Here is a 15,234-nt window from a genome sequence, read left to right as displayed (position 1 = left end):
AACAATGAAATAAGTATTCGAGATTTCAAAGCAGCTGCAGATATATTTATATCATCTGATGCCTGATCATTGTAACCGGTGATAGCAGGAATCGAACCTGGGAGCTTCTACAGGCAAAACACGTGCTCTACGTTATGATGGCAAATGAAGCAAGCGGCAGTTTCATAGCAGCCCCCATCTGCATTATACATTGAAAGCAGAATCAGGCATTCAGCAAAGAACCCTGGGAACTGTAGTTTGTTAAAGGTGATAGGAGAGTTGTTAGGAGACCCTTATTTCCCTCACACAGCTGATTTCCTAGAGGTCCCTGGGAAGAGGGACTGGCTGTTAAACCACTCTGAGAACTGTAGTTGGGAACAGGGGCCCTCCTAACAACTCTCCTAACACCTTTAACAAACTACAGTTCCCGGGATTCTTTTAGGGGGAAATCTGTGACTGTTAAAAGCGGTACAAGACTACTTCCAATGTATGGTGCGGATACGGCCGGTGTAAACCATACAACTAAAAATGGCGCTTCAGAATAGAGCTCTCCATAAACGGGAGTCAAATAGGGGCTGCTTAGGAGGCAGATTGAACCCCTATTGTCCCATCTGCAGGGCTGAAATAAGAATCCAGTCAACTTCCGTGCATGGAATACCAGTGGGAAGGGAGAGATGCCATTTTGCTTTTCACCTCAGGCAACGTAAGGTCTTGGAACCAAAAATAAATAAATAAATATGCTAAACTCCATTTGAAAACCCCTTAAAACAGAGAGTCCTAAACAGACGTAGAAAGAGAGAATATCTTGTTTTGTAGAGTGGATCTTAACTCTTTACTTACCCACGGCCCCTGTCAAGCACATCACAAATAGAAGCAGAACACTCCAGATGATGTCTCTGTTTACGCTCTTCTCTAGCTTACTTCGCTTGTACCGGAGCCCCGTGTTGTTTAACATTGCCTTGGTTTCGTGACCTTTCGACAACACAAAACATGTTGGATCTTTTAATGCAAACTGAAACAATTAAAACTTTCGCCCCGCTGGGGCCAAGGAGAGACACTGCTTGTTATACTTTTGCAAAGTTTGGCCCCTGAGTCCCATGATGCTGACTAGATACAAATGGCCGCTTGGACTGGAGAAGGGTTAAGGAAATCCCAAGGGTCAAAATTCCCAACTTGGATGCCTGATGGTAGTTACGCAGAGTCAGCATATAGTCAGCCAGGCATAAATCAAAGCCGCAGAAGGCCTGTGCTAGCCTAAGGAAGTAGTTTGAGTTACACAATGGGCTGGGGAGGAAGTTGCTTCTGCAGCCAGTCACACTGCGCCAGACTGAGTCCTTGGCTTCCCAGCTGCCTATCGCTACTCTCGTTTGACCAAGAAGTAAAACAAAAACAAAAACTTGGATGCTACGCAAATAGGGGCAGGCTCTGTTCCCTGTGGCTCCTTGGAAAGAGGGCATTTTTGTCAATCACACACTTTCTCTCTCCAGGGTGGCTAGCCTAGAGCCTAAGACGTTAACGTCTGTTACATGCCTGGCAAAATCCTTTTTATTTCCCAAGGATTAACAACTTTACAGTTGTTGTTGTAACCCACTATGATAAAATTATAGCACTGTGCTTTTTATTGCTGTAAACTGTTTTATGGCTATGAAATGCCCAGGACATTTTGAACTGGAGGGAGGCACAGGGATGTTTTAAATACTGATCTTTATAAAAATAATTCTGTGGAACAACTGGGAGGAGGGGAAATTGATGTGAGGAGACATTGATTTTAGGAGTCTTTGCTATTTACTGGACCTCCCTTCCAGCCTTCACCTGGCATAATAATGGATTAATCCTCTACAGTATATTCTAGCACCGCTAGAATAGCCTTTATCACACAAAGTACCCAACCAGATCCTTAGAGCGTTATTTTTATTACTTATTCTTTATAAAAAAATTGTGTCCCACCCTTCATCTGTAGATCTCGGGGCAGTTTATGACATAAAATTACAATATGAAAATCATGAAACACATAGCATAATCCACCCTCCCATTTAAAAAGGGCATCAGATGCTGTAAGGATCGTGTGGTGGTTGCTCATGAGTAACAACACCGGACTCCAACCTGGCTTTTTACAGGTTTATTGTGCATACTATATACAGTGCAGAGCTAAAAGTTCATGTCTGTCTCAGTCACTAGCAGAATCAGGGAGTGCCCCCTTCCGGTTTCGACCCCAGCATAAGAACTTGGACACCCCCAGCCTCCGCCTCCCCTCTTTGCATTTCACTCCCCTGCGCAATTGGGGAGACGGAAGTAGCATCTCCATCTCAGAGCCTCTCGAGCCCTCTCTCCTTCGCGCTGACCAACTCCCTCTCTTCCCCAATGGAGGCATTGCTGCTGGAAGAAGCTGCTGGAAGAAGTACTACTGGAGAGGAGGGGCCGTGGATCCCTGTATCCCGATCTCCCTTCCACCTCCTCCCGTGGACCCTGAGGGAGCCCCCTGACAGATATCAATCAGCCACAAGGGCTGGATGAAGAGGAATGCTTTTGCCTGGCGCCTAAAGATATGTAATGAAGGCACTGGCCCAATCTCCCTGGGGAGAACATTCCACGGGAGTAGAATCCCCTGAAATTCATTGGCATAAATTAGCTGTGTCTATCAATTCAATGGGTTCACTCTGAGTAACATTGGGAACAACCCTTTGTGTTTGCCAGCGATGGCAATGAACGGCTTCATTTCTCAGGCTGTGCAAACCAACGATATCTAGCCAGGGCACTGACCTGCGTACACCACAAGGCCAACAACAACTGTTGTATTTCTGATGGTGCATCCTCTCATGAGCAAGTTGTCCTTGCTCAGGCCCACTCGTTCCTGATCTGGGTGCTCACTGTAAAGACAAATCCAGCTGTGATGGTTATTTGCCTAGAGACACTCAAGTTCACAAAGGCTCACCAAACACTGCCAATACCCACCGCCAAGACATTCAAAAGAATATAGCCTAGAGCAGTCTTTGACAACCTGGTGCCCTCTAGATGCTGTCGGACTGCACTAGCTAGGACTGATGGGACTTGCAGTCCAACCGGTGTCTGAAATTAGCCAGACGCCAGACATATTTTGCTTTCAACCACTTGCAACCAAGTGGAGATGCCTGGGTGCTAAGACGTTGCCACCACCAGGGGATCACTGAATCTAGACTGTTTTCCTCGACTAGTACACCACCCTGTAGAATTCCATCAGCTATATTTTATCTGCACAAATGGAATGAATTTCTGGAACCAAATGCCGCCTGAGCAGGAGCAGAGACTGTTTAGATAAAGAGGTCAGAATACCACAAAATATATGTGGATTGTCCTAGGATCAAGTGACTTTCCTTCTTTCAGTTCTCAAAGTTGTTAACTTAGTTCAAGGTTGCCATCTGAACTAGAACCAGAAGTTTAACTGAGAATCAATCACAGTCAGTCCATCATTTGAAAAACAAGACTTTAGAGCTGTCTTGCCCCCCAAATGGCAACTAAACATTGTGTTCTGGTGACTGCAACCTTGGCTTAAAGAGCCATTTGTCGCCTAGATTATATAGCTGAGTTTCAACAAATTTGGAAGACCCCAGGTTGGTGAAGGCTGTCCTAGAGCATCTTGCCTGCATTGAAAACATCTCCAAGTGAGGAGACTTGGTGTGTTTGGGCTAGTAATTGAGAGGAAAGCCTGGCAAGGGCACTTTCAGTGCAATCCCTCTTTAAAAAATAAAAATAAAAATTGTAATACAGTGGTACCTTGGTTCTCAAACGTAATCCATTCCAGAAGTCCGTTCGACTTCTAAAACATTCAAAAACCAAGCGTGGCTTCCGATTGGTGCAGGCGCCCCGGAAACAATAGCCGGCAACTGCATTGGACGTTCGGCTTCCGAAAAACGTTCCAAAACCGGAACACTTACAGTACTTCCACGTTTTCAGCGTTCGGGAGCCGAAATGTTTGAGTACCAAGGCGTTCGAGAACCAAGGTTCCACTGTGAATCAAATTCATTGGCATATGATGTCAGGCCATGATACAAATACTTTGATAATGTAGCCTAATAATGTAAAGTTGCTAATAATCTTTCCAACTTCAAGCTGGGAGCCTCCCTTGACTCTGAAGCCAAGGACTTTCCATGGGACCAAGAGCTTGCATAGCTGGCAAACAAGATTTGTCAGTAAGCCACTTTGGCAAAGGAGTGAAGGCCCAAAAATTCATCCGTGAAGGCAATCTGCTATCAAGTCACATCCCATAACTCTGTGTGCCTCCCACCCCAGTCAGCTCTGGGTTGGCAAGCGAGGGGAATAATGAATAGCCAGAAAGTGGCTAGGTATGGCCCGGAGACTGCTAGCTGCTGCTCTTTACTTTAATACGAATGCTATAATATTTTTTCAAGCAGAGAGAGCCGACAGAGCTTACCCCAAATTACTTACATAAACCCCCGGAACCTGGTAAGATCATTGTTTGGGGCCTCACACTCTATCGTGCTTACGAAATGTTCCGGATCAACTTCCGTTTCCTAGATACACACGGGGTGGGGGTGGGGGGAGAAGGGGGGGAAATGGAGCTCAAACATGGGATGCAGCAACTTCATTAAAGTAATGAATTATTACATCAATTCTTCGCATGGCTATCCACGCTGGTTGGCATGACAACCTGAGGTAAAAATCCAGGTACTGCTAAATCTAGATTCTCAGAGAACTGAGCAAGTTCACAGGAAGGCCTGCTCTACTGCTTATTGGGCACATCCTAGGTAGAAAGAAAAAGTAAAACCCGCTCTGAGGTGACTTGAGAAAAGTGTCTCTTGAATGACTGAAAAAAGGGCAGAAGTTGCTGGTACAGGCCTCTGTCCAAGAAAGTTGGTGAGCCTCAGAGGGAAAGAAAATGGCTCAGACAGACCCAAGGCCTCACTTGGTTTAATCAAGCCCCAATAATAATGGGTTGACTACTTTTTGACATAGTGATAGAAATGCAATTGACAAATAAGCACTGAGAAAGGAGGAGTTTTTGTTTTTAAGGTAGAAGAGTTAGTGACTCCTTTGATTATCTATCTAGTCATTGCATATGAGTGTACTAATATAATTATTACATCAATTCTTTGCATGACTATCCACGCTGGTTGGTATGCCAACCTGAGGTAAAAATCCAGGTACTGCTAAATCTAGATTCTCAGAGAACTGAGCAAGTTCACAGGAAGGCCTGCTTTCCTGCTTATTGGGCACATCCTAGGTAGAAAGAAAAGGTAAAACCCGCTCTGAGGTGACTGATAAAAGTTTCTTGAATGACTGAAAAAAGGGCAGAAGTTGCTGGTACAGGCCTCTGTCCAAGAAAGTTGGTGAGCCTCAACATGGGTTGATCAGATCCTGTGCTGGACTATTTATTACATTTTATTCCACACACCACCCCTCTATTATATAGAATACCTCTCCCTCAGCCACTGTTCTCCCCTCTGTGAAATGGGATATATTAATAGTGTATATCATAGTTGTGGGATAAATCAGCTGCATGGAAAACTTTTTATACACCAAAAGGACTAATAATGAGGAACATTCTCAGCTGCAGTGAATGTCCAAATTGCGGTGAATGTCAACATTCACCAAGGTGTGTGTGCCTTTGTATGTGTATGCAATGGCAATGGCACCCACCTGAGAGGTGCTGGAACTGAGTTCTGGTAAGTTCTGGCTGAAAAAAAAGCCCTGTGTGTGTTTCTGGAATGACATGGTGAATCACAAGGGTTGCTGCCAGAAGGAAGAATATTGGTGTTGCTTTTCTGTGTGTGAAGGGAGAGGTATCCTGGAGACAGAATGAGTAGAGCCAGGAGTCCGAAATCAGTACAAAGAGCACTGTCAAAAACTATTGAAGTTTATAGGATTCCCATTGATATGGATTTTACACAGACTTTCCCCCAAGAAGTGCCCATTTATACCTGCTCGCCAAATCCTCTCACAACTTGTCTCTGTTTCAGGTTGGTCTCTCCATCAAGGCTTGCTGTTTCAATGTGACAGACTCCATCTCCATCACTAGTATATATCAACACCATGTCAGCGGGAATCTCCTCATTACACAACAGTCGAATAAAATCACCTACTTTAACATCTTTCCAGTACTTCTCAACATATGCCTTTTTATGTCTGGGGAGGAAAAAACAGGAGGGGGGGGGCATTTATTTATTTATTTATTTTAAAAAAATGATAAAATGAAACAGAAGGAAAACACAATAAGCAATAAACCACCACACATTTAAAAATCCATCAGTTTCTCAAGGAACAAAACAAAAGCACGTATAAGGCAGTCAATTCAATTTTGACTTTACATATACGTAGGAAAATCTGATATTAACAATCACATCTAACTATGCATGTTCAGAATATTTCCTGGTATAAAGAAATTCAAAAGTGTTAATGTTTTAAACCTTTTTAAATGAAGTCTGGATTGTCTGTAGCTAGCACACAATAGAGTTTCATATAGGTGAGGCTCTGTGTGTAGCTGCAGGGGTCAGCAAACCTTTTCAGCAGGGGGGTCAGTCCACTGTCCCTCAGACCTTGTGGGGGGCTGGACTATATGGGGGGGGGAATGAACGAATTCCTATGCCCCACAAATAACCCAGAGATGCATTTTAAATAAAAGCACACATTCTACTCATGTAAAAACACACTGATTCCCAGACCATCTGCAGGCTGCGATACATTTCTACAATACAGCGGGATATAATTATTTTAAATAAATAAATAAATAATCAAAACCACTTGAGCTCCTGTAGTTTGAATGCTGCAGAGCTCCAGAAAGTTTCTAGTCCTATTCTTATTATGTAGCAATAAAGGGCAATTGTGTTTGAGAGGCCTGCTCCTTCCCGATTTGATTTTCCCGATACCCCAAATGGAGCAACTTGCTTAGAAATTGCATGCCACCAATCTGTCAACTAGAACTTGGCATTTGTCAGCACCATGGAAATAATACGTAAACAAGACGGAAAGCATGTTAATTATACTTAACTAGAATATGAAAACTAGCTGAGACCCAAAGGCTTGTGGTATATTTGTGCAATGGTTCCTCAATCCTCTTCTTAAAAACAAACAAAAACACAAAACATCCCCCCACCCCCTTGGGGCCAAAAATCAGTATCAGCAAACATTCAACAGACTGCAAGCCTAAAGGGAGAGGCCACAAAGGACAGAGGACATTCACTTTTTTGTATTTTCCTGCTCCCCGAAATGCAAGGGAATCAAAAGCAGAGAAAATGAGGGTGGAGGAGCAGCACAGTCTAAAAATATTTATTACAAGTCAGTTGCCTACTTCCTTTCCTAGATGGTTATCACTGGTTTTCTAAGAGGACATAAAAATCAATGTGCGAAATCGATACAGCAGTATAGGTACAAAACACACTAAAGCTGCATTAATGTCTGCCAGGAGCCTCTTGCCTCCCAAAACAATACCATTTAACTGTAATTACCACTTTCAAGCAGCACACATTTCCTAAAACAGATAATGAGTTCAAGGCCCTATCAAGAGCTCAATCTGAAAATATTTTAAATTCAATTTGCACACAGCCAATGTTGTGCATGTTAATATACTCTCAAAGGCCAAATCTTGGCTTGAAATGTGCAAAGCCAGTATGAAGGAGAATCAAGAGGGAGCATCCATGGTACCCTCTATACCTGGGCTGGTATTTCTGCATTTTGCAGCCCCGTGTGAGGGAGTTAAATCTGGTGCATTGTGTGTCCCCACCCCACCCCAGTGCTGAGGTTCATTATAGTCTGGGAAATGTAGTACAGCACAATCATCTATAAAGAGCCAATTAACAATTGCTTCAACATATAGCTAATCTGAATTATGTCTCCTCAGAAGCAGGTTGGGATTCAAGCCCTTAAACTGCAGCAAGGTGTGGAGCTAGTCAATGGCAGTTCTGCCATATTAGCTTAAGCACAGGAGGAGAACATGAGCACCGTTTCATTCTCTGCCCCCTATCCCCCAAACCCTCATTCGTTTCAGGAAACAAGAAAATCTGCCTATAGATTTCCGACAACTATTCACATTGCTATTTTTTTAACCTGCCAAACCTTAAAAGTCTTGGAACCAGGTTTCATGAAAGACTGCCTTCCTCTATAATATGAACTGGAATATTCTACAGAGGCCTCTCTTGTTGTATGTCCAGATAGTTACAAGGTGACCACAGAATAATAGAGATGTAGAGTTGGAAGGGACCATGAGGGTCATCAAGTTCCTGGAGTCCAAAACATCTGGAGGGCACCTGACTGGGGCAGCTTAAGGCAAACACCAGCAGCTGCATGCCCCATTCACAATCACTCATATACCCACCCATGGTAGATAGGACTGAAAACCACAAAGAGCCACAGAAGGACCCACGGGATATCACCCTGCACCCAGTGGTGGAGAATAGGCCTGCACTGCCAGGGGTGGGTTTGAGGGGCTCGCCCCCAAGCGGTACGGGGGCAGGAGGGGAGGAGCGGGGCAGCCAGGCTCTGATGAAGGACAGTACCATCTGACAGTACCATCAATTGTGAGATGTAATCCACTGGGAGCAGTCAAGTACAACATTACCTGTTTTGCTAGAGCGGCCATGCAGGGCATGTTGGTCCAGTCAGTTGAACTTCCTGTTCCTCTTGGCCTGGAGCATCCTTCCTTGCACATGACTAGTAGGCGTGACCTTTCTAGACCTGGTAAAAGGCCAAGTCATGCAGCCACCTCCCTCTCTTCAATCTTTTTTTCGTCCTGCGAACTTCCTGATTCACCTGGACATTACTTCTGGCTCCCAGCCAGCAGTCCCCAGGTTATCTCCCATATGGGGTAAACCTCTTTGCACATGTTTGTAACTTTAAGCCTAAAGCCTGCCTTCAGGGATCACACTGTGCTCTGCCTGATCGTGAGTAAAACTACTTTTAGTTAGTTAGTTAGTTAGGTCTTAGTTGGTCTCTAAGGTGCTACTGGACAGTTTTATTTTATTTTATTTCGACTGTGTCAGACCAACACGGCTACCTACCTGAATACTTTTTGTTACTTATGAATAAGACTGTTGTGTCTTTATTCTTTTAGGAGGGATTAAAGGGGTCTTACCAGGAATAATAGAACATATCTCAATCTGGGCAAGCCAGATTGAATTGCTTGTTGTTTTAAGAGACTCACGTGAGTTTGCAACCAGCTTTCTGTGTGTAAAAGGGGAATGCACTCTGCTAAGTAAAGAAGCTTCCTAATGTGAGTTAGGGAGGATAACATTAATCAATATATCCTCTCCTGCCACGCTCAACATTCCCACATCAATCTCACAAAAGAGGTCATCTACCAAGGCGGCCAATGCAGTTTCAGCTTCAAAACTGGACTGAAAGCCAGGTTGAAACGGATCTAATTATTCAACTTCTTATTTATATTTGTTAAAGGCAACTGTAACATTATTTCTTATTTACTTACCTACAATAGACCTGAGTCACTATGTTGTTTATTTGTTTGTCCAACTGGTATTTTGCGTAATCCTCGACACCATCTTTCACAGCAATAATCGTGAGAACCACCACGAGAGGGATCATGGTGATTTCTTTCCTGAAAGCTTCCACCACTGGAACCCAGTTCAGCAGAACTATAAATAAGAAATATAAATTGGCAGCTCTGGAAAACACAAACACAACAACCCACAGGGTGTTAGTGTCAGCCACTGAAGAGTGTGTAAAAGAAGGGTCTGGAGCTTGATATGACACACCTAAGTGAGTAGCAGTTGACTTCCGATTCGTATTCAGCTCATTAAGGGCGGTAAGTTGATATTATAGCAAAGTATGGGCATGCATGTTATGACTAGGCATTCACTCCATGGGGGTAATGGCTGAAAAGATCCCACAACACTAGCGTAAAATCAGAAAACGTGTCCAGATTAATCAAAGCAACATTACACACAACCACAAAATGCAGCTTCTCCCACAACCATTATGCTTCCAAATCACCTTTTCGGTTTTCTCTTTTCGGTTTTATGATGTTTAAAATTACAGCCCAAACCAAATCCATCAGGATGGAGGTGCTTAGGATAGGGTATACCAGGGTTAGCCAACTAAGTGCCTTCCAAATCTTCTTGACCATGGTTCTCACCTGCCCCTACCTAGCATGATCAATGGCCAGGAATGATAAGAGCTGTAGTCTACCACATTGACTACACCTGGGGGTACATCAACACTTACATTAAATTCAAAATGTGACATTATGCCACATTAGTAAAACTGAATTACTATGTCACGAAATGATGCATGTCTTCCTTTTCTCCCAGGCCTTTGGCTAATTAAACACCTTTCGGCCTTTTAAACTTTGGGGAGGGGGGGGACATTATTATTGTTAGTATGTTGTGCATTTTTGTGTTTTTATGCTGTAAACTTTAATTGAATTATTACAGCCTGTGCTTTTTTGCATTTAATTACAATTTGAGTCATTTAGTGCCACCTAAGTTTAACCCTTCGTGTGTCCAATGCCAAAATAAATATTTAGTCTTACATCATTACAGTGGTACCTCTGGTTACAAACTTAATTTGTTCCGGAGGCCCGTTCTTAACCTGAAACTGTTAACCTGAGGTTCCACTTTAGCTAATGGGGCCTCCCGCTGCCACCGCAGCACGATTTCTGTTCTCATTCTGGGGCAAAGTTCTTAACCTGAGGTACTACTTCTGGGTTAGTGGAATCTGTAACCCGAGGTACCACTGTATTTATTAAATCTGTATATCTCAGGGCAGCTCACAGTGTTCATTACTGTAATAAACTACCATTGCTTTCACTCTGAATGTGGCAAAAATACTATCTAATTATCATTTAATTTCACAACTGTGCACGTTACCTGTGAAACTGTTCGAATATGTTCTTCGGTAAAAAGTTCCAAATTCGGTACTTTGTAGTCCGTATTCTGTTGGTTTTATACAGGCGGGATACTTTTTCGTATTCTTCCTTAAAATGCCCCAGACATGGTATAACTATCCTGTGTTTACTGGTGGTCTTGCCCGGCTGCTGGAAGGTGACATCATTATTGCCTTCTGCAGAAAACATGCGCTGCCATTTGCATCTGGCCCACTCTGCCATGTTCTCGTGCAAATCAAGTTGCGCCCTTTACTTCGCAGCATGTTAAGATAAAAAGAGAGAGAGAGAGTTGCAGAATAAGCTGGGTGAAGTTGAAATGCACATTACAAGTGAGGACAAATTGCTGTTTTGTGTTGAGAAACATCTAATTTATCCAAAGGCAGTTTTTAACTTTATGATAACAAATTAACACTGAAGTGTAACCTTAGATCAGGGGTAGGCAACCTAAGGCCTGGCGGCCGGATCCGACCCAATCGCCTTCTAAATCCGGCCCACGGATGGTCCGGGAATCAGCGTGTTTTTACATGAGTAGAATGTGTCCTTTTATTTACACTGCATCTCTGGGTTATTTGTGGGGCATAGGAATTCGTTCATCCCCCCCCCCCCAATATAGTCTGGCCCACCACATGGTCTGAGGGACAGTGGACCGGCCCATGGCTGAAAAAGGTTGCTGACCCCTGCTTTAGATGATGATTATTCTTATTATCATTCTATTAATTTATACCCCACTCACCTGGATTGGCTTACAACCCATAAAAAAACACAATAAAGATACTAACCACTGATTAAATGGAACAATGACATTTCAGAGCTATTTATCGGGATGGGTTTGTTATAAAAGAAAAGCCAAAGGTCTTTGTGCAAGACCTTATTTCAAAATGTCGCGCCCCCCCCCCACTTCTGTGTTTGATTGGAGAGCTCTATATATTAATAGGCAGGGGGGGAAAGGAGCGCTGGCCAAGATTCCTAACAGGAAAATTCTCTTATCACTGAGACCAACAAGATACTCTCTCAGCCTATTATCTGCCAACACCCCTACTGACCTCTCACTCAACACATCCCCCTTTCCCTGCAGGAACAGACACAACCTGCTTCTGCCACCAACTAGCAGGTTAGATAGCCTACCAAGAAATCCTTCTTTCCTTGTAGCCCATGGTTTGACAACTGCTGAATTAAAAAAGAGAGAGGTCAGCTGTGCAACCTACTTTTCCAGTATCTCTCTCTCTGTGTGTGCACAGATTATAGAGCCTACCCAATATTGCTGGAATTGGACTGGGTGAGCTATAACCATACATATATCTGAGAGCTCCATCACACATTAGCACTTCATCACAAGCAGGCACCACTATATACTTCACTTAGGATAATCTAGAGACCTGCTCGTCCTTAGGTCCTGCATGTGGCTGTGTTCCTGCTTAGATATACCCAGCCTGCACACCGGGAGGATGCAAAGGGTGACTGGCCCGCTGGATTGCCCCATGGCTCTGATTGACATAACTGGCTGCAATAAAGTGTCAGGTAGGTGGCTGTGTTGGTCTGAGTCGAAGCAAAATAAAAAAAAATCCTTCAGTAGCACCTTAAAGACCAACTAAGTTTTTATTTTGGTATGAGCTTTCGTGTGCATGCACACTTCGTCAGATACACTGAAACAGAATCAACCAGACCCTTATGTATATTCAGAGGGTGGGGTGGGGTGGGGGGGTACAATAAAGTGTGCAGGCAAAAGTCAACGCTCAACCTGTCCAAGGGTAGTGCTGAAGGGTTCTGCTCAGCTCCTATCGGATTGCGTCCAACCTCACAGCGTTGTTGTGAGAATGAAGGAGGTGGAAAAATTGTTAATGGCCATGAACCATTAGAAAAATGTAGGAAATAAATAATACCTAGGATGTATAAATAAATAATACCTAGGAAATGTATTATTACACCCAGACTTTTCTCTCTTCTCTCTTTATTTTTTGTGCAAAGCTATTTCCTGTTTTTTCTTTACCCGGTTTGGCTTTTTCCGATACAAAAACAGTGGCGAATACGGATTTGCTTCCCTACTGCAGAATATATCCTATCCGCTTGTTACGGACGTTCCGTAACAAGCTATAGTCCCCATGAAGAGGTATTGCAATATGTTCGCTTCTGCAGTTGATATAGCACCCTGCAGATATAGACACTTGGCTTCGAAGCAGACTCTGGATAGCACCACGGTTAAAGCTGTGTGAGCCTGAGCTGATAACAGCATTTTGAAAGGAAAAGCCATTTAAACTCACAGCTGGTCATCCAAATCCATGAGTCAGCATCAGTGCAAGGAACTGCTGTTAAGGGAGAGATTATAACATTGTGCCCCAGGGACCTATCTGTGAAATGTGCACCAAGATCATGTTACCTAAGGAACTTTTCTCAATGAACTGAGGAACGGAAAGTGCTGGCAGTCTTGACACCTTTCTAAGGCCAAAGCCACAATGCAAATGTGGTCTTAACTGAGCTACTCCAGCTTAACCACTGTCGGCAGCTAGGCACCCAGTGAATGAAACCACATTCAGCTCACTGAATCCACACCACAGACTGTCCAGGCCTAGTTTTGACTGAGATAAAGAAGGCAGTGGGGAAAGGAATTTCTAATACTAATACTAATTTATTATTTATACCCCATCCATCTGGCTGGGTTTCCCCAGCCACTCTGGGCGGCTCCCAACAGGACATTAAAAACACGGTAAAATAAAAAAACATTCAAAAACTTCCCTAAACAGGGCTGCCTTCAGATGTCTTCTAAAAGTCAAAGAATTGTTTATTTCCTTGACACCCGATGGGTGTTCCACAGAGTGGGTGCCACTACCGAGAAAGCCCTCTGCCTGCATGATTTCCTTATCTGTAGGTCCCAAACCACCAGCCTGAGATTCAGATTTCTGGAGAGATTTGATTAACTAATGTGATTAACTATCTCTAGTTTCCATTCCTTGTTTCTCTCCTCCCTGTGTATGCATTAGTTTATTTATAACAAATCGCGAGGGACTGATATTTTTGCTTTTGTTTTTTGCTTAGACTGTACAAAACTCAATGGAATCCATTTTTTAAAAAGAAAAAAATCCAATTACTGCACCTTGGTTTTACCTGGATCTGTTTCAGACTTGGTTCAGGCACTGTTTGGGACTGAATCAGACAGGGCTTCACTCTTTTCTTAACCTTAGCTTCGCCACTGTTGTAAGACCCACAACAGCCACTTAGCTGTGACTAGCTACATTTGCAGAAGCAAAGATGCACTCCTCCTGTCCTGATACAGGTAATTCATCAGGACAACCAAGGCTGATTCAGTCCCAAACAATGCCTGAACCAAGTCTGAAACAGATTGAGGTAATCCGTATCCTCCTGAAATGGCACAGCCACCATTCTCTCCACCACCTTACCTGCAACCGGGATGGTTTTATTGGGGGGGGGGGTTCGAATCCCCACGACGGGGTGAGTTCCTGTTGTTTGGTCAGAATACAATGAAAAATCAATGTGGATATTTAATGGGGACATGCCACAGGCCACCTGCATGAAACTCTAGGAAAGTCCTATTGGTTTCAGTGGGAGGCATTTGTGAATGTGTTCTTAACTCTCATTGACATACTCTCATACTCAATTAATTATGGTTAGTTATCACTTAACAAAGGGACACGGGTGGCGCTGTGGTCTAAACCAGTGAGCCTAGGGCTTGCTGATCGGAAGGTCAGTGGTTCAAATCCCCGCGACGGGGTGAGCTCCCGTTGTTTGGTCCCAGCTCCTGCCAATCGTCAAAGTGCAAGTAGATAAATAGATACTGCTCCGGCGGGAAGGTAAACGGTGTTTCTGTGCGCTGCTCTGATTCACCAGAAGCGGCTTTGTCATACTGGCCACATGACCGGAAGCTATACGCCGGCTCCCTCGGCCAATAAAGCGAGATGAGCGCCACAACCCCAGAGTCGTCCGTGACTGGACCTAACGGTCAGGTGTCACCTTTACCTAAATACTTATTTATCCACCGTAATACATGCTTAACCTATATAAGAGCAATTTACCATGTTTTAAAAGTGTTGTTTTATCTAACTTAGTCATGTTATTAGGCTACATACTGTGACAGTGAGTTTAAAATTTGAAACAGAGATCAATCCCATACAGCTCAAGGCCAATTCTCAAGACTAAATTCCCTGTAATGGTCTGTGTTAATTCTAGGGAACTAATGTGATTGTGATTAAATAATTCCTGCTCACCCCCCCCCCCACCCCGGCAGTGGAGATCCACTACTCAACCCATGCAGAGAACCATAAGAATAGTAAGGAAAAACAAAAAGCAACATACAACAAGCAATATTATTGTGAGAACTGGTCCCACTTAAAATGGAACAGACAATACCCAACTCTTTCAAATCACTTCATATTCTCTCAAAGGACAATAAAGAGATATACACTAACCTATTAACA

At 43.5% G+C, this 15,234-nt stretch overlaps 1 protein-coding gene across 9 annotated transcripts in view; it reads right to left on the bottom strand.

Moving 5' to 3' along the window:
- Positions 1–15,234, bottom strand: part of ATP10D (ATPase phospholipid transporting 10D (putative)) — a 56,364-nt gene that overhangs the window by 32,556 nt on the left and 8,574 nt on the right. For 5 of the 9 annotated variants that reach the window (XM_060278873.1, XM_060278876.1, XM_060278875.1 and 2 more), the window contains exons 2-7: positions 10,791–11,059; positions 9,392–9,586; positions 5,895–6,099; positions 4,402–4,487; positions 2,740–2,846; positions 820–951 (exon numbers count right to left, since the gene is read on the bottom strand). In XM_060278873.1, the coding sequence (XP_060134856.1) occupies positions 820–951; positions 2,740–2,846; positions 4,402–4,487; positions 5,895–6,099; positions 9,392–9,586; positions 10,791–11,029 (964 nt within the window). In that variant the 5' untranslated portion in view covers positions 11,030–11,059. Of the gene's footprint in view, positions 1–819; positions 952–2,739; positions 2,847–4,387; positions 4,488–5,894; positions 6,100–9,391; positions 9,587–10,790; positions 11,060–15,234 lie in introns of those variants that run through there. The other 4 variants (XM_060278874.1, XM_060278879.1, XM_060278878.1 and 1 more) reach the window with 4 other exon arrangements.

Source organism: Zootoca vivipara, chromosome 9, assembly GCF_963506605.1.
Source record: "Zootoca vivipara chromosome 9, rZooViv1.1, whole genome shotgun sequence".
Classification (NCBI taxonomy): Eukaryota; Metazoa; Chordata; class Lepidosauria; order Squamata; family Lacertidae; genus Zootoca; species Zootoca vivipara.
This window is presented reverse-complemented; position numbering and strand designations above follow the sequence as displayed.